Genomic DNA, 26,367 nt, shown 5'->3' with positions numbered 1-26,367 from the left:
AATTTTGCCATAGGAACAGTATATTTTAGTGAGATATGAGATATTGAAACAATAATTTTCCTAAAGATGATTTCTGGTTTTGAGTGTCTCCTTTTATAGTTAGGAGAGGCTGATTATGAAAATTATATGTCATAAATAAGAACTTCTTCTATCTAATGTGATATCCACCTACTATTTTGTTATTTTCTATCATTTTAGAATGCAATAATCAGCTTTGGCCACTTTTTTTTTGTAGTAAAATTGCCAACTGGTAAAACGGTACAATTAAAGTGAAGTGCTCTGGAGTGGAATGCTGGTAGCATTGAAAAAAGGCCTTGTTTTGACTAGAGTTGACAGACCGTGAAGATTTCAGTGTCCCGCAGTCATATGAGATGTTCAAGGTTACAGTGTGAAGTAAATGCTATTGTTATTGAAACAAAGTTCACAACCTGAATTTGATTTTCCTTTTATTGAGGGTGCAGGTCCTAAATTTAGTGATGTCCAACCCAATTCCTCCCCTAAACAAGACCCCTAAAGAAATCAGCATTACTTTGTGCCATTCTATCTTTAGTATAGTCTTGACCAGTCCCTATCGGTGTCTTTGTGACTAACTAAACTGCATTAGTCCACTATTAGCATACATATCAGGGCGACTTTCATTCCGGAGATGTGTAGAGATGGAGGGGTGGTTTTTTTTGGCTTGGCATTCCAATCTCGGAAAAAAGTGCCTGCAGAAGCAGGATTTTCAGTCCTCGGGGCTGCTGAGCTTCAAGGTAGTTTATTCTAATAAGCTGCTTTTAAGCAGTGATAATATACTCAAGTTACAATCAAAAAAAATTAAGGGCCCCCCGCCCTCATATTCCTGATGCTCCATTCATGTAATTCAATGCTCCTCCATTTATCCTCAATGGCTTCTCATATTCTTGATGCCCCTTATGCCTATCCAGCCACCCTTACTTGGCTCTGATGCATTTATTGTCAAAAAATGATTTGCCATTTTTTAGAGATTCCTATCCCCAATTTGGAGCCAACCAGGTTGGGACTAAAGCGTGCAGACTGGAAATCAGCACCAAACTGCACTCTTTCGCTACTATGATGAATGTTGGAAAGCTGGAAATGGAGTCAGGAATCCTGGAAAAACGGCTACCCACTAACCAAAACAGTCTCCCTGATTCTGTCAAAATCCAGCCCATAGTGAGGCATCAAGTTCAAGTCACTATCAATCATGTCAGGAAGTGACTAATTCTGATAATGCTGGAGAAACTCAACAGATCTGGCATCAAATGTAAAGAGAGAGTGGGAGTTAATGTTTTGAATCTGGCATGATCTTTCTTTCTTTAAAATCAGCTGTAACTGAAATGTGACTTTTAGCTGTAGTCTAATAAGTTGATTGAAGGAATAGCTAACTAAGTAGGATGTGGAACATGATACTTGTGATACCTGGGACCTTGAACATTTTGTCTATATTGTGCAGTTCAAAATTCTGTAAAGAGGATTCTGCTTAGGTGCATTACTAGCAATCCTATTTAAGTTTGGGGAAGAAATAATGTAGAACGTCTGACATTACATCCATCTGCCCCCATACCCCACCCAACCCCAGGTACTATGCTAAGACTTCTGACCATGAGCTCAGGAATAGACTGTGGAAAATGTATTAAGATAGAACTCCACTCAAGAACCACACCAGAACGAAAAAAAAGACTGTAAAATGTAACAGGAGAATTGACGTTTTGAGCATAAACTCTTCATCAGGAATTGGTGTGGGAGGGGTGGCTGGTGGTGTAAGGGGACTGAGAGAGAAATGGAAGAGGTGTGGTGTTGCAAGGGGGCTGAAAGATAAATGGGAAGATGGGGGTGGTGCAAGGGGGCTGAGAGATAAACGGGAGGGAGGTGGGGCTTGGGGGGCAGGTAGCTGGGAATGTGATAGGTAGATGAAGGTGGGGGGGTGATGGTGATAAGTTGGAGCGGATGGGCGGGAAGGGAGATGGATAATGGGACAATTTGAGAGGGCGGTGTCAAGTTAGAGGGTTGGATCTGTGATAAGGTGGGGGGAGAGGATATCAGGAACCAGGTGAAATCAACATTGATTCCGTGTGGTTGGAGGGTCCCAAAGCAGAAGATGAAGCGTTCTTCCTCTTGGCATCAAGTGGCTAGAGTTTGGCAGTGGAAGATGCCTCAGACTTGCATGTCCTTGGCGTAGTGGGAGGAGGAGTTAGTGTTGGATAGAGTAACCACAATGAGAGGGTGGAACTTTGCCACCGTTAGGACTGTACAGTCATTACTCTTATACTATGATGGACAGATACATCTCCGGCAGGCAGATTGGTGACAGTGCGGTCAAATATTTTTATCCCCCCTGGTGGCTTCCTCACCACTTGCTATAGACCCATTCTAGCCACTGTATCCCAGTAATGGACATTTGAAGTATCCCACCCAGAAAACCTTGTCTAATGAGGACAGGGTTCCTCAAATGCTAGCTCTTGAATCTGCTACTCGTGCTCAAGAGTTTATGGGAAAACAAAAAAAACTCTAGAAACCTCCTTGGATCTTGCTCCTTAGTTTGTCACTCAGACCTACTTAGGTAGCTGATTAAAACTAGAAATGTTCTAATACTCTGCTGGTTTTTGGTAACAGTGGATCATATGAAATGTTTTGCCAAGCTGGGTTCTGACTGTCAGAAAGGTGTGGTGCTAAAATAAATTAATCTCATAAAGAATGCATAGTATGAGGCTGAGTATTCCTAATTAGCAATATTAAGTTACACTTGAGAACAAGTATAGGTCTGAAACAGGGAAAGAAACTTTCTCCAATCTTTGTAGACCGCAGAGGATGTTCTGACGGAAGAGACAATGGGGGCTGGATGATGGGGTGAAAGGTCGTTGGAATATATACGACCGTCTGGTGGATCGGCGTTTTAATGCTATTTTATTTTGATTAATCATATTTAAAGTGTGACCTCTCCAAGTATTCGACAAGCCATAGTAAAGTCACATTTATGAAGTTATCCATGCCTCATTCTTTTCCTAAATGCACATCGTCTGATATTTAAAGGATTTTGAATTCTATCTTTATTTGAGTAATTGAATCGATCTTACTCCGGTTCAGCAAATCTTTTCATTCACCTGCCAGATCAGAATCCACTAAAATATTTCAAGGTCTTTTCATGTTATTGGAAATTATATTCCCCCAGAGGGTAATCCTAAGACATTTTAAAATGGTTCTAAGTGTATAGATATTTAGAAGTCAGCATTTATGTGTAAGGAGCCACCCAGGAAGTACATTTGTTCATCTTGCAGTGACTCTCCAAAGATTAGCAGCTCAATCTCTGCATGCTCTCGTTCAAGCATTTTTCTCAGCATATCGAGGGCCAGCTGCAACCTGAATAGCGGATTCTTGGCTATTACATCTGTTTTTATTTTATGTAGCCTTGTTTTATCTTGCCTACCCTGAGTTGGGAACTGTAACAGCACAAGTTCACTGCTCCTGTCAACTGGTAGAAATGTGTGAAACTATGATGGCTTGATATCCTTTTCTTGCAAGCTCATTGTAGTTTGAAAACCTCAAGCCCAGTCTGATTAAGCTCACATGACTGTACCATTAAAGTCTTTACTGCACTGTTAGAATCTTAGAAAGTACAGCACAGTAGATCATTCCTGAACTGAGACAAGTGGGTGGTGAGGGAACTGACTGGAAATGTACCTGCCCTTGTTCTTGCAAATCAAACTCTGACAGGTGCACCTGTCTGTGACAGTACTGGTGAGACTGATTATCGCACATTCCTTGTGGAGACAGTCCTGAGTTTTCACTGGGGACATGTCCATTGTTTTATGTTGCATCACCACCATTGCTGAGTAGGATAGATTCAGAATAGATCAAAATAAATCAAGCATGACGTGGGGTGAGCTATCAGTATCAGCAAAATATATAAGGTCATGATGCACCATAATGTTTGATCTATCATTGCCATAAATCCAGGAGGGTGATGTTGGTTCACTGAGGCATGCAGCAGACCATGCTAGGATTATTCTAGAGTCAGGCTTAAGCAGTTGCATAACCAATCAATCAGATCAAAGCATTCCTGCCACATCTAATCGTAAGTGATCTTAACATTCCAGAAACTAATGGAAGGAGGAGGCTCTGTGAACATCTCCATTTGTGTTAATGATAGAGATCAGCATGTGACTATAGAAGACAAAGCTAAATGCTTTCATCCAGAATTGAATTATCCATCACTGCCTTCTCTTATGGTCGTCATCTCAGAAGTCAGAATTCAGTCAATTTGATTCACTTCATGTAATATCAAGAGATGGTTGAGCACTGGATACAGCAATGGCTTTGCATCCTGTCAACATTCCAGTTATAGTGCTGAAGATGTGCTCCAAACTTTGCTATACCTCTAGCCAAGCTGTTCCATTCCATGTACAGCATTGCCATTTACCTAATAAAAGGAAAATTTCCCAAGCATGTCCTGCCTTCAAAAAAGGAAAAATTCATTCTGAACAACTACCATTCTATCAGCCTTTGTTCAGTCATCAGAAGAGTGATGCAAGAGATCTTTTGTGACATGAAGCACACTTCACATCGTTTAGCAGATTATTGGTAACCCAGTCTGGATTTTGCAAGGATAACTCGGTTCCAGATCACTTTACAGCTTTGGTCAAGAAAGCTGAATTCCTGGAATGAGTGACTGACCTTGATATCAAGGAGTGTTAGTAATATTGAAATTGATGGGAATTGGGGAATAATTTCATCCCAGCTACAGGGCATCACCTCAGAAATTAATGCCCTAATTGGGAAATAAGTTGTGTTTTAGAAATGATGTTTCTCCATCATTGGATCAGATAGGGGAATGTTTACTGATAATTGCACACCTTGAGTATATCAACTCCTTGCAGTTTGATAATGATGCAATTTGAGTAACTCAGATATGTGGCAAAGAGTGTTGGTGCCATATTAGTGCTAGGTAATGTTTATCTCCAATAAGGAAAACAAACCACACTTACTTGGTATTCAACAGCATTACCATAGCCTAATTTCCCATCATCAACATCTTGGGAGGTTACCATTGACTGAAAGATTAACTGGACAGCCATATAAATACTTTCCTGAAGGAACAAGTCAGTAGCTGAGTATTTTGTGGTGGGTGACATGCCTTCTAACTCTTTGGAATCTTTCATAAGATACAAGTCAGACATATGAGGCATAGATGAAGGCCACATCAGAGCCATGACTTGGAGGTGCCAGTATTAGACTGGGGTGAACAATGTTAAATATCACACAACACCAGTTTATAGTCTAACAGGTTTATTTGAAATCACTGGCTTTTGGATCACTGCTCCTTCATCAGGTGGTCAGCTTACCTCCACAACCACCTGCTGAAGGAGCAGTGCTCCAAAAGCTAGTGCTTCCAAATGAACCTGCTGGACTATAACCTGGTATTGTGTAACATCAGAGTCCGCACGCTTGAAGCTTGATACCATCCTGAGCAAAACAGTCTGGTTAACTGGCACCACTGCTTTAGACATTCACTCCTTCCACCACTGGCACAAAGTGATTGCCATGTGTACCATCTACAAGGTGCAGTGTGGTGACTTGCCCGGGGTCCTCGACAACGGTTAGCAAGCCTTTGAATTCTGCCATCTGGGAGCACCACCAACTCCATCTCCTCCAAATTATCTCTGGGTCCAAACCCAGCATTTCTCTGCCTAACAAAACAATGTGTGGTAATCTTCTTCATGTGGACTTGAACAGTTCAAGGAGGCAGCTCACCTCCACTTTCTGAAGAGCCATTAGCAATGAGCAGAAAGTGGGCATTTCCAGTCATGTTCGCACCTTAATGATTGGTCTTTTAAAATAAAACATGGCCCTTGTGTTTGCTGTGTACATGCAAGCATGTACCTTTTTGTACCAGATGTTTCATTTCATCCTGTTGAAACCAGGATGACCTACATTGTAACCTTTTTGCTGTCTTTCACTTGACAAATGAATTCCTCCCAGCGCTTCCATTCCAACTAGGAGTATGTGGGAAGCAGCTCTTATGAATTACTGAGGAAAAGAAATGTGTTTCCTTAAACCAAGCAAGATTAAACAAATTGCTGTGATATGAATAGAAAGCTGTCATATGAAAACTGTTCACTACAATGTAATCGTTTCCTAACTAATTTTCTAGTGTAAGATGTTCAGGCTACATTGTTTCACAATCATTTTATCCATCTTGTCTGTTGATGGCTTGGTTTGATTGTCTTATAGGCTGTGGAAATAGAGAACCTCCATGCTATTGAAATCTTAAAGGAACGTTTCCTTCTGAAGTGCTATAATTCTTAAGAGTGTAGCTATTTCGAATTGTTTTAACTAAGCCTCTTTCTATGAGACAGAAGATAGCTTAATAGTTACTTGATTCAACATTCTTAGATTTGGATATATATGTAGTGCCCAGGAGCACAACTACATCAAAGATAACTGTAACTCAAATTGAACATATTGGATAGTGGTCATTTAGGACAACTGATGCTAAATTTGCAAGAGTCCTATGTGCCTCTGCTCAATTCAGCCAAACAAAATGTGGATTCATTCCACCACCCTTTGGAGCAGCGCGGATATATATGATCGAGGGGGAAATATTGGTAATATCACAAAGCAAGCAAAATTAAACTCTGAACTGAAGTGAAAAATATTATAGTTCCAGAAGACTACAGAGCTGCCCTCTCACTAGAGGTGTGGTGAATTTGACATGAAGGTCACTACGTCTCATATGAGGGGTGAGTTGAGAAGGCGATGTCTTCATGGTGACCTCAGCCAGTACAGGAACTGAACCTGTGTTGTTGGTGTCACTCTGCATCACAAACTTATATCCATCCACTGAGTTAGCTGACCCCACATCACAATGATATTTAAGGAAAGCTGCCATTTGAAAATACTTCTATACAAAGAAATCTGCAAATCTTACCATGAAAATTTCCTCTCCCCAGGAGTAACTGCTGTTGTAGCTATGATTTCTGCTATGTAGTCACAAAATTTCCAGATGATTCTGGAATATTTATCAAAATTCCCCTCTTCACCAATGAGCATTACTCCATAAAGGAAGATCAGTCTTAATTAAATTTAGATGAATCGTGTCGACTAATTAACCTTGCGTCTTAGCACTTTTTAACCTATAAAAGCAAGCATGTTATATGAATAGAATTTGGCCCTTTTTTTTGTTGTTTTGGCGTTTTGACAAGGATGGAGTTGTTGATTCTACATGATACACTTTCTTAGTACAATGGAACAGATTCTTCTTCACCCTCCTGTTTAATGGGATCCAAATGGACATAAAGGTAAATATGGGTGCTCAGGCTTACCTAGCTCACTACTCTGACTCTGTGATCCTTGGTGTCCTGCTTGTGCTCTAATAATGATGGGAGATACTTTGATAGGTGAAATGTTAACCTGATATCCTCCTGACTTGGCTGATTAAATTATACTGTTTCCTGCATGCCAGGTTAAAATCCCCTCCTATTGCTTCATATGAGCTTCTGTTATATGTGCTTGTGAAATGAAATGATGTTCCTTGAAAATAGTACCTAGTTTTATGCTTTAATGTGTTTTCTAAACTGTTAGCAAATTTTGTCAAATCATTTGGAAGAGTAAATCAGGGCAGGATTTATACACTTAATGGTAAGATCTTGGGAAATGTTGCTGAGTAAAAGACCTTGGATTGCAGGTTCATAGTTCATTGAAAGTGGAGTTGCAGATAGGATAGTGAAGAAGGCATTTGGTGCTTTCCTTTATTGGTCAGAGTATTGAGTATAGGAGTTGGGAAGACATGTTGCAGCTATACAGGACATTGGTTAGGCCACTTTTGGAAAATTGCATTCAATTTTGGTCTTAGTCCTGTAGGAAGGATGCTGTGAAACTTGAAAGGGTTCAGAAAAGATTTACAAGGATATTGCTAGGGTTGGAGGGTTTGAGCGATAGAAAGAGGCTGAATAGGCTGGGGATGTTTTCCCTGGAGCATCGAGGCTGAGGGGTGACCTTATGGAGGTTTATAAAATCATGAGGGGCATGGATAGGTAAATAGATAAGGTCTCTTCTCTGGGCTGGGGGAGTCCAGAACTAGAGGGCATAGGTTTCGGGTGAGAGGGGAAAGGTTTAAAAGGGACCTAAGGGTTAACCTTTTCATGCAGAGGATGGTGCTTGCATGGAATGTGTTGCCAGAGGAACTGATGGATGCTGGTAAAATTACAACTTATACTCATCCAGATGCCTTGTAAATGAATAGGAAGGATTATGGGCCAAGTGCTGTCAAATGAGACTCTATTAATTTAGGATATCTGGTTGGCTGAGTTGGAACAACGTTTCTGTTTCCATGCTGCACATCTCTAACTCTGTGTTCATACACACAGATCAATTATGATCATGTTGTATTCCATCATTATGACAGAGTTTTAATAAACTTCCAGTCATGTAGCGGAATAAAATAGTGCCCTTGGGAAACATTCCCTTGTGCATAGCAGCTTCTTTTTTTTGTGTGTGTTGTGTTTCCAAATGCAGCATTTGTTAATTGTGGCATCTGCACTGTACTTTGAACAGCCCTCATGTCCGTTAGTAAAACATTGATTAATATAGTGTTAAAATTATAACAACATTGTGATTGCTGATACCTTCTAAATTATTAAATGGAAGTCATGCTTAAGAAATTTTAAAAATCCCCTCATGGAAACATCAACATCTGTAGAAAAAGGTAGAATTACAAAGTTGCAGCTAATACGTAAATTGTGCAAAATTACATGTGCTGCTTGAGGTAGAAGTCCAGTTTTGACCTGCCCAACCTTGGCTATCTGCCAGCAGGAGGAGGTTCAATGCATCTACATTTGCTACTTGGCTTCCTGGATGGTGATCCAACTTGTAATTATATGCACTTAGTTTTAGAGTCCATCTTTGAATTTGGCCTGAAGTTATGGATTGTACTGTCTTTTCCCCTTTAATTATACCCAGCAGAGGATTGTGATCTGTTATAATTACAAATTTACATCTGTAAAGGTATTGGTGGAACTTCCTGACTCCAAATCTGCCCTGCCCAGTCTTGACTTTTTCACTGGCTGGTGATTGGTACCAACAATAATCCTATCTCTAATAGTAACCCGATGGTTTGGCAGCAGGAACATCCATGCATTGCCAGAAAAGAAACTTGGAAAATTAATTAGAAATGCCCCTGGATGCCTCACCAGAAATCAATATTTTCAGTGCTCATTTAATTGGAATCTATTCCTCCTGTCCCCTTATTGTAGCCTCATCTAAGGCAGATTTGAATCACTGGCATGTGTACAAGCCTGTGCTTAAACATGCTTTAGAAAAGATTGCAACTGATGAATCAGTTGTTCACCTTTCAGAAATCTATCTAAGGTGTGGCCAGATTTTATGATTGAGATCCTCTGAGTCATTATTATGTTTAAAATATTTTGTTAAATAAAGATGCTGTGAGTGTTGAATGCACTGAGATCTGGCAAGAAGTTTTTTTTGGTCCATCTGTACAATACTCACTTTTCCATTACTCCATGATAGAACAATGAACATGTTTAATCAGTAATTGCACTACAAATGGCTTATATTTTACCTGTAGACTGTCCACAAAAAGATTTAAGGGACACTTAAGTTGCTCATCGGTTCTGAATTTTCAAACTATTTAGTTTTCAGTTTAGTTATAATATTAGAGTCAAATACTTGTGTAAAAATTTGTCTTTTGTTTCTGGCTGAGAAACCAGATGAATACATCAAGTCATATTTTCAAAGTGTCCTTTAGAAATCAAAACTAAAAATCGCACAACACTAGGTTATAGTCCAACAGGTTTATGTGGAAGTACTAGCTTTTGGAGTGCTGCTCCTTCATCAGATAGCTGTGTAGCAGGATTATAAGACACAGAATGTATAGCAAAATATATCAGGGTCATGCAACTGAAATGATATATTGAACAAACCTAGATTGCTGTGAAGTCTCCCATTTTTTAGAATGGGTTACAGGTTTTGGTTCATTAATATGTAAATCCCAGAACTTCTTTTAAGTCACATTCTTGAGATAACCTAAGGTTTTACTAAACAAAAAGTGACATATCAGCTCAGACAATACATTAAAGGTGTGAGGTTAGAGCTTGTCTGCATCCCAATCTTGAGTCAGACTGGTTCAGTTTCCAAAGTAGGAATTCACAAATTATTACATGGAGCGGTGACCTTATAGAGGTTCATAAAATAATGAGGGGCATGGATAGGATAAATAGACAAGGTCTTTTCCGTAGGGTGGAGGAGTCCAAAATGAGAGGCCATAGGTTTAGGGTGAGATAGGAAAAATATGAAAAGGACCTAAAAGGCAACTTTTTCATGCAGAGGGTGGTCCGTGTATGGAATGAGCTGCCAGAGGAAGTTGTGGATGCAAAAGCATTTGAATGGGCATATGAATAGGGAAGGTTTAGAGGGATATGGGCCAAGTGCTGGCAAATGGGAGTAGATTAGGTTGGGATATCTGAACGGCATGGACGAGTTAGACCAAAGGGTCTGTTTCTGTACTGTACATCTCTATGACTGTATGATTGACTGCCTGCAGATTGTGTGCTTTTTCAGCAAAATAGCATGTATCTGCAAATACAATTCTGCAAATGCAAATTCATCCCATAGACTTATTTGTGTGTCTGTGTGCATGAGAGAGAATGAGAGAGATGGTGTGGGTGTGGGTGAGAGCGTGGAGTATAAACCTGTGAGAGAGTAGGTGTGTTGGTGTGAGTGCACACAGTGTATGAGAGAGTGTCTGCTTGAGTGTGCGACTATGTAAGTATGTGTGTGTTTAGTGTTGTGGGGGTCACATGTCGTGTGACATGAACCCAAAGTTAAGGCCATCCTCATGGGTACCAAACTTGGTTATCAACACAGATAAAACAGTCCCCACACCTCAACCACATCACTGGCAATGATATTTTGGAATGTAAATTCCCTTATTTAGCTCAAGGTGAACTCAGTACCCAGAATAGTGCTGCTGAATGCTACAGGAAGTGGGAACTGTCTGCCCGTTAGAACAAGCAGCTCAGCAGAAGCCCATGGAGATTAAATGGTAGACAGTGAGGTCAACCACACAAACTGAGTTCCGGTCCAGTTTCAACTGGAACCTCACAATAGATCTGACAGTTATGTAACTTAACATGTTCCAGAAAAATAAGCTGCCCTGGCTTCTCATCAAACTCTGAAGGAGGTGAATCTTTCTCATCCTCGACCCCCAGCCAGCAGTTTGAAATATTCAAACTACTTAGGAAGCATTTCTGAATTGACTGCAGACAACAGTTTTCACATTGTCCTGACCCAGACAGAATTTTGAAACGTGATCAATCAAACTTAAAGAACAGTAACAGCCTGTTGAGACCAACTGCTATTCCCATTCCACACAATAGATACCATCATACCCTCTTCATCTCACCCTATCAATCCTGCTGCTCTTTGCTATCTTATGCTTACCTAGTTTGCCCTTATATGCATCCATGCTCGTCACATCTCTTTATAGGTAGCATGTTCTGCATTCAAAGGATGTCCATGCTGAATTCTCTGTTTTTTTAAGTTTATGGTCAAGTTTTGGATTTCCCCACAGGGAAGAATATTTTGGCATTCTCTACCGCATTATATCCTTTCGGTCTCTTGAAAAACTCCATCAAGTGACCTTTCAGTCTTCTCTATTCTAGACAAAGGTCTGGTCTGTTTAATCTTAATTGTTGTATTGTCTTATTTCTGGTATGATGCCTAACTAAATTTGCATCTCCTCGATTCCTTTTTTTTAAATTATTTAACTAAACCGTTTCACTATGTTCAGACTTCACAGAATCCTTCAGTTTTCCATGCTAGTTAGATGCTATTACCTAAACAAGAAACATGTTTGTGGTTGTTGGAGGTCAGTCATCTCAGCTTCAGAATATTTTTGCAGGGTTCCTTAGGGTAGTATCCCAAGCCCAGACATCTTCAGCTGCTTCATCAATGACCTTTCTCCCTTCCACATAAGGGCTGAATAAATGTAGGTGCTCGCTGATGATTGGCACCTGAACATCGTATAATCATAACTCTTCAGGTACATCAGCAATCTATATCCAAAGCAGCAAGATCTGGACAATATCCAGGCTTAGACTGACAACGAGCAAGTAACATTTATTTTTATTCATCCATAGGATGAGGGCACACTAACTGGGCCAGCATTTATTGTCCATTCCTAATTGCCCACAGAACAGTTAAGAGTCAATCACATTGCTGTCGGTCTGGAGTCACATGTAAGCTATGAAAAAAAAACTCGACAGAGGCTGGTATCCCATCACAAAGTTACCTTTTATTTATGCATAGAAAGTACTTAACACTGATCCAGCTTCCTCTGAGCCAGCTCTGAATCTCAGGATGTCACTTCCGTTTGTATCTTTCAACCAGGGCTCCCTAATTGGACCAGATTAATAGCCCCACTTACAGAACTCATATTCTTTGAGGTCCACCAGGCTGACCTCATTGCGATCACAACAGGCGAGATCGAGTAAGGATGGCAGTTCCTTTCACTAAAGGACATTAATGAGCCAGATTTATTTTTCCAACAATCAGCAATGGATTCATGGTCATTAGACTCTTAATTCCATTTTGTTATTGCAATAAAATTCCAATGTCTGCCATGGTGGGATTCTACCCTGTGTCCCCACAACATTATCTGGGTTTCCGATTAACAGTCCGGTGATATTACCATTAGGCCAAAGTCTCCCCATTTGACCCACATGTGCTAGGCCATGACCATTTCTGGCAAGAGAGAATACATGCATCATTTCTTGGCATCCCTTATCACCACTAAATTCCCTGCTATCAACATTCCGTGAGTTACCAATGATCAGAAACTGACCAAGTATATAAGTACTGTGGCTCCAAGAGCAGAGCAGGGCAGAGGCTGGGAATCCTGCAGTTGGTAATTTACCTCCTAATTCCCCAAAATCTGCCAACAGGATACATTGCACACATCAGAAGCATGATGGAGTACTCCCCACTTGTTGGCGATGACTGCAGCCCCAACAACACTCTCAAGAAGCTTGACTCCATCCAGAACAAAGCAGCCCCCCTGTTTGACATTGCACCACAAACATTCTTTCGTTCCATCAACAATGCTCAGTTGCAGCAATGTGTACCATCAACAAAATGCACTGCGGAAGCTCTGCAAAGCTCCTTAGATATCACTTGCCAGCCTAACTTGGAAGCATATATCATTCAGTGTTGCTGGGTCAAAATCCTGGGATTCCCTTCCTCTCAGTATTGAGAGTATACCTACAGCAAAAGAAATACAGCAGTTCAAAGAGGCAGCTCACCTTCATTTTCTCAAGGGCATCTAAGAGTGGCTCGTAAGTGCTGGCCAAGCCAGTGATGCCTCCATTCTGTGAATTAATACAAAACAATTATTCTATCCCTCCTAGTAAAATGTACCACCGCTTCCTTGTCTACATTTAATATAATTTGTCAATGAAATGTCCATTCTGCAAGTTTAGTATTATCCTTTATTAATTTATTGATTTATAGAGTCATAGAGATGTACAGCATGGAAACAGACCCTTCAATCTAACCTGTCCATGCTGACCAGATCCCAACCCAATCTAGTCCCACCTGCCAGCACCCAGCCCATATCCCTCCAAACCCTCCCTATTCACATACCCATCCAAATGCCTTTTAAATGTTGCAATTGTACCAACCTCCACCAGTTCCTCTGGCTGCTCATTCCATACATGTGCCACCCTCTGTGTGAAAAGGTTGCCTCTTAGGTCTCTTTATATCTTTTCCCTTTCACCCTAAACCTATGACCTCTAGTTCTGGACTCCCCGGCCACAGGGAAAAGACTTTGTCTATTTATCCTATCCATGCCCCTCATAATTTTGTAAACCTTTCTTCATTTATGTTAACCAGAACCATCAATTTGATTTAGCAATAGTGTGTTTAGTTAAGAAACAGTAGGCAGTCATCTGGCAATTAATTTCATCATGTATGAACTGTTACCTGCCTAAACCTGCAACAACTATTTACATTTTTAAAATATTCATCGCCTCAAGGCTACAGTAAATTTGTATGAAATCAGTTTAGTAAATGTTTACCTTTGGTTGTAAGAAATTAACATTTGTATGGGGTATGCACAATTTCACCACCAAACAGAACATTCTGGAAATTCCGGGACAAGGGCAGATAGTAAAAATCACACCTGGAAGTCACCACCTCAATGAAGATTCGCAGTGAAAACTCACAGCCAAGAGTCATACCAGACTGTTGTGTGGAAACCCAAGAAGAGCCAAGAGAAGATCTGCTCCGACCTACAAGACCCACCTTCATGAAAGAAAGGCAGCCCTATGTCGGAGAAGAAGAAGATCCCAACAGTCCAGGTCAAACACATGGATCATTGTGAATATATCCTTTCTCAGGGATATGTTGGAACTTAGGAAATGTTCACATTGTGTTTTTAATAAGGAAAGTTTATTAATAAAATTGAGTTAAACTGCAATCAGAATTCTGTGTCCCTTTGTCCTTCTCACCACCAAAAGCACTTGGGTAATGTGTTTTTAATATATAAAATGGTCAAAGTTTTCAAAGGTCAAAGTTTTCAAAGCATGGGCAACAATGTGTTCAGGCAGATAACTTTTTTGGTGTAGATCTGTATGTCAGTTGCTTTTTTTTAATTGAAAAAAGCATTTGTTACGATCTGTTTTAACTAAAAGTTGTGAATACATGGATAGACATACCCCATGAATTGACTGGATATTGAGCTTGATTTTACTATTTTTGTTGCCATTGAGTGATTTTTGAAACCATGTCTATACAAGAGAGCTTCTATATTTATGGAGGAAATGCAAACTATAAAGATGTCAAACTCCTTTTTGGTGACTTTCAGATAGCCTTTCTTTTTAGAATTCCACTGTAACTAATGATATTCCTTCTTCATTCAGAGGAATGAGCTCTACCAAGGGGTGTACTGCAAACTCCAATGAGACCTTGCCCTCGATGAAATCCACGCAGTATGGATCAGGATGAATTTCCACCCCCTCCTCCTGAAGGTAAAAACTATGAGCACCTTTAAGTTGCACCTTCTATGAAAAATAACATTAAATATCATGAAATGTGCAGGAATGATTCGTGTGCAATGCTTCTGGGCATTACACAATGACATAATAGATGAAACTGGGCCTAAATGGAGGTGGTGAATTTTCACATATTTCAGGAATGTACAAGCCTTGGGCATTTCTAGCATTTTTTAAATAACATATTTTTAAAAATATCAATTGTGATTTGTTTGTGAAATTACTCCACTCCTTTATTGCTGGACAGTTAAGAATGGTGAAAGCAATTGAGTCTACCTAAATTTGCCTGTCCTCTGATCTTTATGCCCTCCCCACTCATTGTCACATCAAATCCCATCTGAAATGGTTTGACAGTTTATTGCCTTCTCTATTTTCAAGTCAAGTTGAATCCACTTATTCCAATACTGGCATTTAAATTGAACGTTAAACGTTTAAAATTGACTTAATAAGAAAAGGCTTTCGAACAGAGCAACATGCCTTAAATGAACATTCTGATCATGAGATGGAATAGTGTTTAACGTTATCCCTGAAATTTCACTCATGAATATATTCATTGATATTTTCTGTGTTGTGATGTATTTACCAAATGGAAAATGTCACTTTAGTGACTGTTGTCTGTCATTGTGAACTGGATGTTATACCAGAGGTTGCATTTTTAACTTGTGTATTGGTCTATAATGCAGATTTTCATGAGTTTTTGAGTGAATGGAGTGTACATAATGTAGCCATTTGGTGTGTAACATTGTGAGGGTATCTTTCCTTTTCCCACAGAGGAGAACATCTTTGTGTTAAATAGCATGTAAGAACTTAATTGCCTCCTAATAACCAATTAAAATTACTTTCTTCTGGGCTGGTGTAGCGATGCTGTCTCAAAGTTGCACCTTTAGCAATATTATTGTGAGCACGAGCATCTTAACTGGTATGTCCATCTGTCTTCTATCCTTATTTGGCAATTTAGTTGAAGGTATTTTGCTTCTAATTTTATCCAGTTGCTGTACTGGACTGTGGGAATGTTATCTCTAACTGCATGATCAGAACTGACATTTCATGTCATACTTTATTTAGTTGGATTAACTGGATGTGCTCCATATGAATTTGCTCTTCTAAGTCATCTGTCATATCTACAATCATCAGGGCACATCAAATCTGTGCATTTACCACCACAGCAGCCTGTTCCCATTTAACAGCAAAGTGATGGAAGAATGCATTAACAGTATTATCTAGTGACACTATCTTATCAATAGGCTTCTTGTCAATGTTCAGTTGATTTCGGACTGGACCAGTTAGTTCTAAATTTCATTACAGCCTTGGTTTAAATACGAAGAGAGAACGGAGTCGCAGTGGAAAGGGAACAGCGATTGCCCTTAAATTCAAAGGAACATTTGCCTAAGTATGGCATCAAGAGGCCCTCCCATATTTAAAGTCAGAGGGGATGTTTTGCTATCCAGAATTATACCTGGCACAAAGGAAGCTGATTGGAGTTGCACAAGCCACTCATCCTAGATGTAAGACATTGCTGTCAGAAGTTTCTCAGTACAGTGTTTAAATCCCTAACATCTTTAAACACAGTATTTCATCCGTGACTTTCCTTCCAGTGTAAGATACAAAGTGGGGATGGACAATGTTCGGCATGATTTGGAATTTCTCAGCTAAGAATTAAACATTCACGCTTTCCACCTTGGGCACATTGGCAGCAGAGTGTACCAAATGCAAGGTGCACTGCAGTGAATTGCCAAGCCTCCTTCAACAACACTTTTCAGATTTGTGCCTTGTACAAGCAGGAAGCCTAATTGCAGGACATGTGGGAATTCCACCATCTCCAAATTACCTCGCCAGATCAGCACCAGTTTGACAGCACAGAAACAAGTATTTGGCCCAACTGATTCATATCATCACAAATACTGCTTAGGAACCTCCTCTCATCACTCTTCATGTCACCTGATTGGCTTATCCTTTGATTCCTTTCTCCCTCATGCTTTTCTAGCTTTAGTTAAATGCATATGTTGTCCTCGTCTTCTCCTTCAGTAGTGAAATTTCTCCTGAATTCTTTGTTTTATGAGTTAATGATGATCTTATAGTTACAATGCCCTTGGATCCCACCACTATCCACAAGTGATTATTTTCTTCTAGTTTAACTGTCTCAAACCTTTTGATTACCTTGAGACAACTCAGGTACTTCCTTACAAAAAAGACCTCCAGTCACAGTCAGAATCATACAGTATGGAAACAGATCCTTCGGCCCAACTCATCTGAGCTGACCAGACATCCCGATCTGACCTAGTCCCATTTTCCAGCTTTTGTCCCCAATCCCTCTAAACCCTCCCTATTCATATACCCATCCAGATGCTTTTTAAATGTTGAAATTGTACTCACTTCTTCTCCTTTGGCAGCATGTTCCATACATGCACTACCGTCTGCGTCAAAGAAGTTGCCACTAAGGTTTAAATCTTTCCCCTCTTACCTTAAACCTCTGCCGTCTAGTTTTGGACCCCCTTACTCTGAGGAAAAGACCTTGGCTATTCACTCTATCCATGCCTCTCATGATTTTATAAACCTATACAAGGTCACCCCTCCAACACTTCAGGGGAAAAAGCCTTAATCTTGTAAATCTTTTCTGATACCTCTTAAATTTAACAATATCTTTATCATAGAAGGGTGATCAGATTGGACGCAGTATTTTATAAGCGACCTCACTAATGTCCTGAACAGCCACAACATGACCTCCTAACTCTTATACTCAGTGTTTTGACCAATGAAGGCAAGCTTGCCAAGCACCACCTTCACCACTCAACTTTCAATTCCACTGTCAAGGAACTATGCACTTGCAATCCTAGGTCTCTTTGTTTAGCAACACTTCCCAGGGCCCTATCATTAACTGTATGAAGTCCCACCCTTAGGAAAATGTAGGACCTTACATTTATCTAAATTATCTCCATCTGTCACTCCTTGGCCCATTGACCCATCAGATTAAGATACTGTTGTACTGTGAGATAATCTTCTTCACTGTCCACTACACCACAAATTTTGATGTCATCTGCAAACGTTCTAATCATAGCTCCTATAATGCGTACCTGCATCGCCTGGATCAGAGGTCAGGAGAGGACCATAATCCCACAATAATCCTCCTGTGGGCGGCACGGTGGCACAGTGGTTAGCACTGCTGCCTCACAGCGCCTGAGACCCGGGTTCATTTCCCAACTCAGGCGACAGACTGTGTGGAGTTTGCACGTTCTCCCCGTGTCTGCGTGGGTTTCCTCCGGGTGCTCCGGTTTCCTCCCACAGTCCAAAGATGTGCGGGTCAGGTGAATTGGCCATGCTAAATTGCCCGTAGTGTTAGGTAAGGGGTAAATGTAGGGATATGGGTGGGTTTCGCTTCGGCGGGTCGGTGTGGACTTGTTGGGCCGCAGGGCCTGTTTCCACACTGTAAGTCTAATCTAATCTAAGATTATTTCTAGTTTGTATATATAATCTCATCTGTTGCTGAGTTATTGTTTGATTCCTAGCAAATCTAAGTTGACAATTTTTGGATACTACTTACAGTTTTCATTTACAGACACATCTGCTGGAACCAGTGGCGTTTACAGATTACCTTCATTTAATTTTCAACAGGGAAGACAATATCATAACAGTGGAATATTATAATATGAGTATGTAGACAGATACAATGAAGTAAAATGACTAATTCTAATCAGGGGGAGAGAAGCAAACCACACTGTTTTTCTGTGTTTCAGACTGTTTCTTCATTGATAAATCATATTTGGTATCCTATCGCAAAAGGCACCGATATTGTTGAAAATTTGTCAGCTTTGCATGTAAACATAGTTGGTAAGTGCAAAGCGAAATAAGAATCTGTCATGTTTTCTATGGACAAAGCTTTTAGAAGCCACTAAACAGGTGCTTTTTTCCCCTCCTTAATTCTAGGAATACCACCTTAAACTTTAGGGACCTTACACTTTTTGTGCTAAAATCACCTAACGCAGCAAAGCCAGTGAACAAAACAAATTTCTCTCTTCTTTGCCATTATTACTCAGTACTGTATTAAGTTTTTAATCATTAAATATAAGAAAGGAAAAACAGTACAATTGTATTTGCCTGCGTGGTGAAGAATGATTTCACCATTCTATGTCTAATAAGCAAAAAAGTATCGAGCCTTTAATACCCTTTGAAGATTACACAATCAACTCCATCACTGTTGATGGTTTTAATGCTCAATTTGATTTAAAGCTCGAAATGGTACCAAGTGATATGTAGACCATGTCTGTGTTCTGCAGTATACCACTCAGTAAGATTCAATAAGGAATGTTTTAAATCGAATAGCACTCATCAAGCAAGTGCATTTTGCTATTCTAGCGCAAAGCCAGTTGCAAACAATTGCTATTCAAGTGCTCGTCAATGAATGTTTCACCACGAACAGGTTGTGCTATTGGAAAGAAATCCTCGCTTCCATAAGAACCAAACATTACTTTGACCCTGAAGCAATTTGGTGCAGCAGGGAGAACGATGAACCATCATTATGGTACACTCTAGAAATAATTTGATGGCTTTCCAAAAACACCTGGCTGAAATACATGGTTTGGCAGGCCAGTTATTTGAGGCTACCACAGGATAAAGAGCATAATTAATTTTTCATTACATCTAGTTTCCTTTTTAAAACCAAGTGAGGGGGGATTGAAAGGCTTCAGTCAATTCTACTAGTTTGATCACAAGGTTTTGTTTCCAATTTTAGTATGCTTAAATGCTAAAATTACAAGAACTTGTCAAACAGATTTTCTTGAGTTTAAAAAGTAATGTTTGGCGGGATTCAAGATGACGGTAATCTAACCAGTCTGCCCTGCTGAGCTCCACATCACATTCCAGGCAGAGTGGTGTTTTCACCCTCCCCTTACTAGCTAATTCTGCTAAAATTAGCAGTGTAAACTCCCCAGATTCTCTGAATATCACTTTGAATGTTCAGGGAAGATGAGTAAAGGAAAGGTGCTGCGTGGCTTGCAACACACTGGGCACTCCCCTGCAGCAATTGACCCAGCCGCAGCACCGACTCCCACTGAGGCATCTTTGAACCTAATTGAGCAGCAGAGTTTGGACTCTGAGTTTATCAAACTCCGAGAGAAGATTGATTCGGCACTGGAGGAGTCCTGGACCAGACTGGAACCGACCTTGGCTGTGCTACAAAGGGTATGAGCAGAAGATTGAACATCTCAGGGCAGTGTGTGGAGGGATTTAAGCAGCTAACTGTGGCGTCGGAGACCAAGGTGGAGTCCTCAGCAGGGCGGTTTCAGGAGCTGGAAACGCAAGTGTGGGCCTTTATCGAGCAGGTCGACCACCTCAAGAAACGAGGTTGGAGAAAAAAAATCTGATTATCGGGTTGCTGGAGGGAGAGAAAGGAGATCAGCTGGCCAGCTTCCTGGAGCAATGGCTCCTTCAGCTCCTAGGGTTGGAAGCTGAATCAGGCTGGGTGTGAGTTGAGCGGGCTCACTGGATCGGGGTGCATAGGACTGGATCGGACCAGTGCCCCTGCCTGGTCCTAACCCTATTTCAGTGTTATGGAGATAAACAAATGGTTGTGGAAGCTTCCAGAAAGCTGGGGAAAGATCCTCAGGCCCAAATGTACACGGGGTCGAAAATCATGTTTTCTTTTCAGGATTTTTCTGGTGTAGTGATCAGAAAGAAGAAATCTTATGATGAAGCAAGGAAGAGGCTGAGAGACTTGAACATTCAATATTCTGTAAGGCAGTGTTGCGCTTCAGCCATGGAGGGTCCGTGCATAATTTTGATTCAGCAGAGAAGGCAAAGGAATTCCTAGATACTTGAAAATAGACTGGTTGGGTCAAATACTATGGACAACGGTGTTTCCTTGGTTCTCTCTGTTGTTTACTTTGTGTGCCTGACTTTATTCCTTTAATATGTGAGGTTGTTTCTTATTTCCCATTTATGCTAGTCTCTTTTATCTCCTTTTTCCTGGTTAGGGGGTCGTCATTTCTTTGATAACAAGTGTGATCGATCTGCGGGTGGGATGGATTGGATGCCCACTTTTAATTTCCCTCTGTATAAAATATGTTTTCTCTCTGTTTTGCCTGGGTTTGTGGCATGGCTTGTGCCCTGTATGCAAGGGGGAAAGTCTCTAGTTACTTGTCTTTTGTTTATTTTAGGAGTAGCTATTAGAATTTTTGCTTTGGTCGTGTTTGTATTTTTAAAGATACTATGAATTGTTTCTTGTGTACATTATGAGTAGGGTTCTTCCTCTCCGGGGATCACTGTCTGCTTTAGTTGGTTATGGGCTGGCTGTTCATTTAGATAGTGCACCTGGAACATAACGGGGAGTCATTCACTAGTTAAAAGAAAGAAAGTGCTCTCGAGTCTGAGGAAGGAGAATGTCGATATTGCTCTGCTGGAAGAAACTCACTTAGATGATAAGGAGCATTAAAGTTATGGAGTCTTCAGCTGGATGTTCTTGTCTTTTAATTCCAAAAGCAGAGAAGTGGCTATACTAATACAGAAGAATCTACCATTCCAGTTGATAGGCCAAATTAAGGACAAGCATGGGCCATCCTCAAAGCCCTAATACACAGGAAGAAGTACGGCATTTTGAATGTCTGTTGCCCCCCCAGCACATCCCCTCAAATTTTTAACTGATACACTTTCCAGGCTGATGGCGCTTTGGTGTGTGCCACACAATTATAGGGGGGAGACTTCAGCTGTCTTATGAATCCTGAGGTGGATAGGATGCAAAGGGGCCTTTCAGGCATCTACCTGCAATCCAAACAGTTGGAGAACCTATAGTGGGGAGTTGGGATTAATGGATGTGTGGAAATGTCTTCACCCTAACAGAAGGGATTTTACTCTCTCCTCCAACCCACACAAGTGCTACACAAGGATCGATATGTTTTTTGCCCCACCGACTTTTTTGGATTTGGCACTAACCTGTAAGATTGTGAATATCGCCATTTCAGACCATGCAGCATTGTACTTGGAGGTTACGATTGGGTTAATGGAGCAGATATGTGGCATTTGGCACATGGATCCTTTTCTCTTGAAAGGCAGTAAGTTACTTGAGTATTTTACATGAAGTTTAAGACTTTCTGCAATATTAATTCGGGTACTGCCAGTAACCATCGGTGCTCTGGGACACCACCGAGACCTGTTCAATGGGTATAATTATTTCATAGTCAGTGACCCAGAAGATGCAGAGGGGAGGGCAACAGCGTATACTTGAGGCCAGGTTGAAGGCAGCTGAGACAGCATATTTTGACAGACCATCTGTAACTAAGTTATAGCATATTACAGCTCTCCATGCTGCTCTGAACTCTGTGCTCACCCAGGCAGTGGAGAGAAAGGTCTCCTTTGCAAAGCAAAGATTATTAGAGCATGGTGATAAACCAGGTAGTGACTTAGCATATTTGGCCAGGAAAAAGAGTGCTCCTCAATCTATCATGTCCATTACAGAGGGTACTGGTACTCCCACTCGTGAGTTCAAAAAGATCAACATAGCATTTAGGAAATTATGTGCAGATTTTTACTGATCGGAGGGCTTTGAGGATGGGTTGGTCAGGATGGAGTCCTTTTTTGAGAATTTGGATCTTCCAGGTATAAGTTCATAGCAGGCCTCCCTTTTGAATGCCCCTTTGTCAATACAAGAGACACAAGAGGCGGTAACGCAATTCCAAAGTGGCAAAACGCCTGGCCAGGATGGATTCCCAAATGAGTTTTATAAGGAGTTTATAAACACATTGGCTGAGCCAATGTTGGGCATATATAGCCATTTGTACAGTCAGGACTGCTTTCCTAATATTCCCCTTCTTCTTAAGAGAGAGAAAGATCCTGAGGACTGCGCCTCTGCGACCCATATCACTGCTAAATATGGATTTCAAAATTCTGTCCAAAATGTTAAAGTTGAGGATGGAGAAAGTATTGCCCTCTGTTGTAAAGGAGGACAAGAGAGGTTTCATTAAGGATTGTGGGTCACAGCTCCTCTAACAACATGAGAAGACTGTTAAATATGTGCCAGTGAAGGTTGATCCCGGGCTTGCCAGTCTTCCTAGATGTGGAAAATACATTTGATCGGGTGGAGTGACATAAATCAGCCAATTTTAGTATTGGTAGAGTCCGTCAACAAGGGTGCGTCCTTTAACCAATGCTGTTTAATTTTTGAGCCACTGGTGGAGACTATTCGGAAGGACCCCAAAATAGTTGCCCCAGAAGTGAGAATAGAAGAGCATAATTGTATTTTTTAAGATGGTTCTTGTGAGAGTACCTGGCCTTGAAGATAGATTTTGATTTCCTTTTAGGTGGTCACAGGATGGTTTCCTACACTTAGGTATTTTCATTACCTCCTACTTGCAATACCTGTACAAAACTAATTTTGTACAATTGCGCGAGAAGATAAGACGAGACCTTCAGCGTTGAGAGGGCCTACCAATATCCTGGTTAAGTCGAATAAGCTCCGATCAAAATGAATGTTCTTCCTTGCCTGTTATACTCCATGTAAATGCTCCCCCTGGTGCAAGTGCTGCAGAGATTTAATGGTTGGCTCGGACCTTTCGTCTAGCATTGCAGGTGCCCTTTTATTAAGTTTGCTAAGCTGCAGCTTCTACAAAGATTGTGGAGGGTGGGTGGGGGAGGGGGGTGTGGGGGACGGAATGAGGAAGATCGACCTCCAACAGACTTCAAAAGATTTCAGATAAGTTCTTTATTGTCTTATGTGTATGTTTGGTCTGTCAGGATCCAAAGTCAATTTGGCTCAATGTTGAGGCCTCCCAGGCAAAATATCCCCTTATCAGTCTGCTGTTTATGGATAGAATGGGAACTGTCGCAGAGTATTGTAAAAGTCCGATCGTCATTAACATGGTCAAAGCTTTGAGAATGATACAACAGAGTGAGGGTAATTTACATAACAGCTTGCTGCTCACCCCCATAGTAGGAATACCAGGACATTGGCCGGAATTGCTGGATTGATGGCTTTAAGTTATGGGAGTCACCTACTTGGGAGACATATTTAAAGGGCAGGTCTTGATGTCTTTTGACCAGCTGAATCATAAATATGGGTTATCCAGTAGGGACCTTGTCTGCTATTTTCAGATTAGCGACTTTGGTCAGAAAAGGGCTGAAGTTAAGGCATATTCATGTCTCTCCTGCTGGGATCGCCGAATCTGATGAGCATGAGAAGAAATTGTTTAACATTCTTACATACTGCGCGAGGAAGAACATTCTGATGAGCTGGATTTCAGAAATCTCTGTGCCTTTCGGATGGCGTAGGTTAGTGATGGAGCGTGTTCGCTTAGACTTCCCTACAAGTATGGGTGCACCAGAAAATGGAACTTTTTTATAAGACGTGGCAGCCATTTTTGAATCACATAGATGCAGACTTGTCAGCCATACTGATTAGGGTCTTTGTGCAGGCATGAAGACTGTACTGGTGGGCTGGGGATCCTGAGAGGAGGAATCCCAAATAAGTATGGGTATGTTAGCTGATGCTCCTAATGATGGAAACTTCGGTGTATAGCACGGAGTGGTGAAAGTTAAGTCAGTTTAGCTCAATTCAACCCAGTTTAATTTAACTTATTATGTTTAATTATTTATTGAATTTTTTTTTAGTATTTCTGATGTGTTTTGTAAAGTAGAGTAGTAGTTAATTTATTGTTATTATTGTTATACCATAAGATTGCTTTATTATCTCTTTTGTAATTTTATAATTTTGTAAAATATAAAAATCTTTTTCAATAAAAACAAGTTTATTTTTAACCAAAATTTTCCTGGATTAAAATAGTAGAATAGATTTGGACTTCAGCAAATAGGTGCACACACCAAACACCCCTCCCCACACAAATATGAATTACAGAGTAAGGGAAGATAGATTTGGCTGAATGAGAGTTTGTAAATGGGCAAAAGGAGTTTAGCAGTTTGCAGCTTTTTGTCTTGTCTGGCTGCAGATGGGATCAAACGTTCTCTCTTTCAGCACTGAGGTAGTTTGAAGTTATAGCTAGTATTTTCTTCTCTAAGTACACTTCTGTGAAATTGAATTCTTTCTTTTGAAATCTCAATTTACAGCGAAATGGTATTTTTTTTCTTATAAGATCTTTATAGCAAAATGTCCAATAGCAGACAGGCCTCAGCTTCTAGGTGGGCAATGGGATGAATAGCTGCTTTTCCCTTCACTCAACAATAACTGATGTTCAGATCAAAACAGGTGCTTAAAAAATACAGAGATGGTCTGCCTTGTCACAACCCCTCTCCCCAATTGCCAGTGGTTTGAACCATAACTTTATTTCCCAAAGTTAACTCAATCAGCTTGTCTGGAGAGTTTTGTTTGAAAAAAAAACAAAGTTGTTTGTCCAAACAATTAAACTTTGAATGGTTTATTTTCATTGATTTAATACAAGGATATTGCCAGGGTTGGAAGATCTGAGCTATAGGGGGAGAGGCTGAACAGGCTGGGGCTGTTTTCCTTGGAGCGTCGGAGGCTGAGGGGTGACCTTAGAGGTTTACAAAATTATGAGGGGCATAGATAGAATAAATAGGCAAAGTCTTTTCCCTGGGGTCGGGGAGTCTAGAACGAGAGGGAATAGGTTTAGGGTGAGAGGGGCAAGATATAAAAGAGACCTAAGGGGCAACTTTTTCACACAGAGGGTGGTACGTGTATGGAATGAGCTGCCAGAGGATGTGGTGGAGGCTGGTACAATTGCAACATTTAAGAGGCATTTGGATGGGTATATGAATAGGAAGGGTGTGGAAGGATATGGGCTGGGTGCTGGCAGGTGGGACTAGATTGGGATATCTGGTCGGCATGGACGGGTTGGACTGAAGGGTCTGTTTCCATGCTGTACATCTATGTGATTCTATGATAGGCTCCTTCCATGGATATCTTTGAAAAGACTAGCAAAGCTTGTTTACAAATCCCCAGGGTGTGCCTTTTTTTTTGGGAAAGAATGTCACTCATGCATCTGCGGTACGTAAGGTGGTGTAATTAGATTCAATCATTTGCTGTAGGTTTAAAATAATTTTAGTCTATTTAACAAAATCTGTCTTTGGAAGAATCAAATTTCTGTTTTCAACTCATGAATTAAAAAAAACAAAATTTGATATTTTGGAACAGTAAACTGATTGCAATTCCAAATGCATTTTACTTCTGTAGATTAGATGAATCGGAACGGAGATTGAACCTTATTGCAAAGAAACCAGCCAATTTCAAGGATTTGTGAAAGAAATCCAATCTGATAGTTAATAACTTCCACTTGTCCTTTGGAATATATAAATGAAGAGAATAATGCTTATTTTAGACCACGCTGAAAAATTAGAAATCTCATCCTCT

At 40.5% G+C, this 26,367-nt stretch overlaps 1 protein-coding gene across 1 annotated transcript in view; it reads left to right on the top strand.

Moving 5' to 3' along the window:
* Positions 1-26,367, top strand: part of arhgef10 (Rho guanine nucleotide exchange factor (GEF) 10) — a 280,448-nt gene that overhangs the window by 22,258 nt on the left and 231,823 nt on the right. The window contains exon 2 of the mRNA XM_060853056.1: positions 14,931-15,038. Coding sequence (XP_060709039.1) covers positions 15,002-15,038 — 37 coding nt within the window. The 5' untranslated portion in view covers positions 14,931-15,001. The remainder of the gene's footprint in view (positions 1-14,930; positions 15,039-26,367) is intronic.

The sequence above is a fragment of the Hemiscyllium ocellatum genome, chromosome 3 (assembly GCF_020745735.1).
Source record: "Hemiscyllium ocellatum isolate sHemOce1 chromosome 3, sHemOce1.pat.X.cur, whole genome shotgun sequence".
Classification (NCBI taxonomy): domain Eukaryota; kingdom Metazoa; phylum Chordata; class Chondrichthyes; order Orectolobiformes; family Hemiscylliidae; genus Hemiscyllium; species Hemiscyllium ocellatum.
Note: the sequence above shows the minus strand (reverse complement) of the source record. Positions and strands in the feature narration are given on the sequence as shown.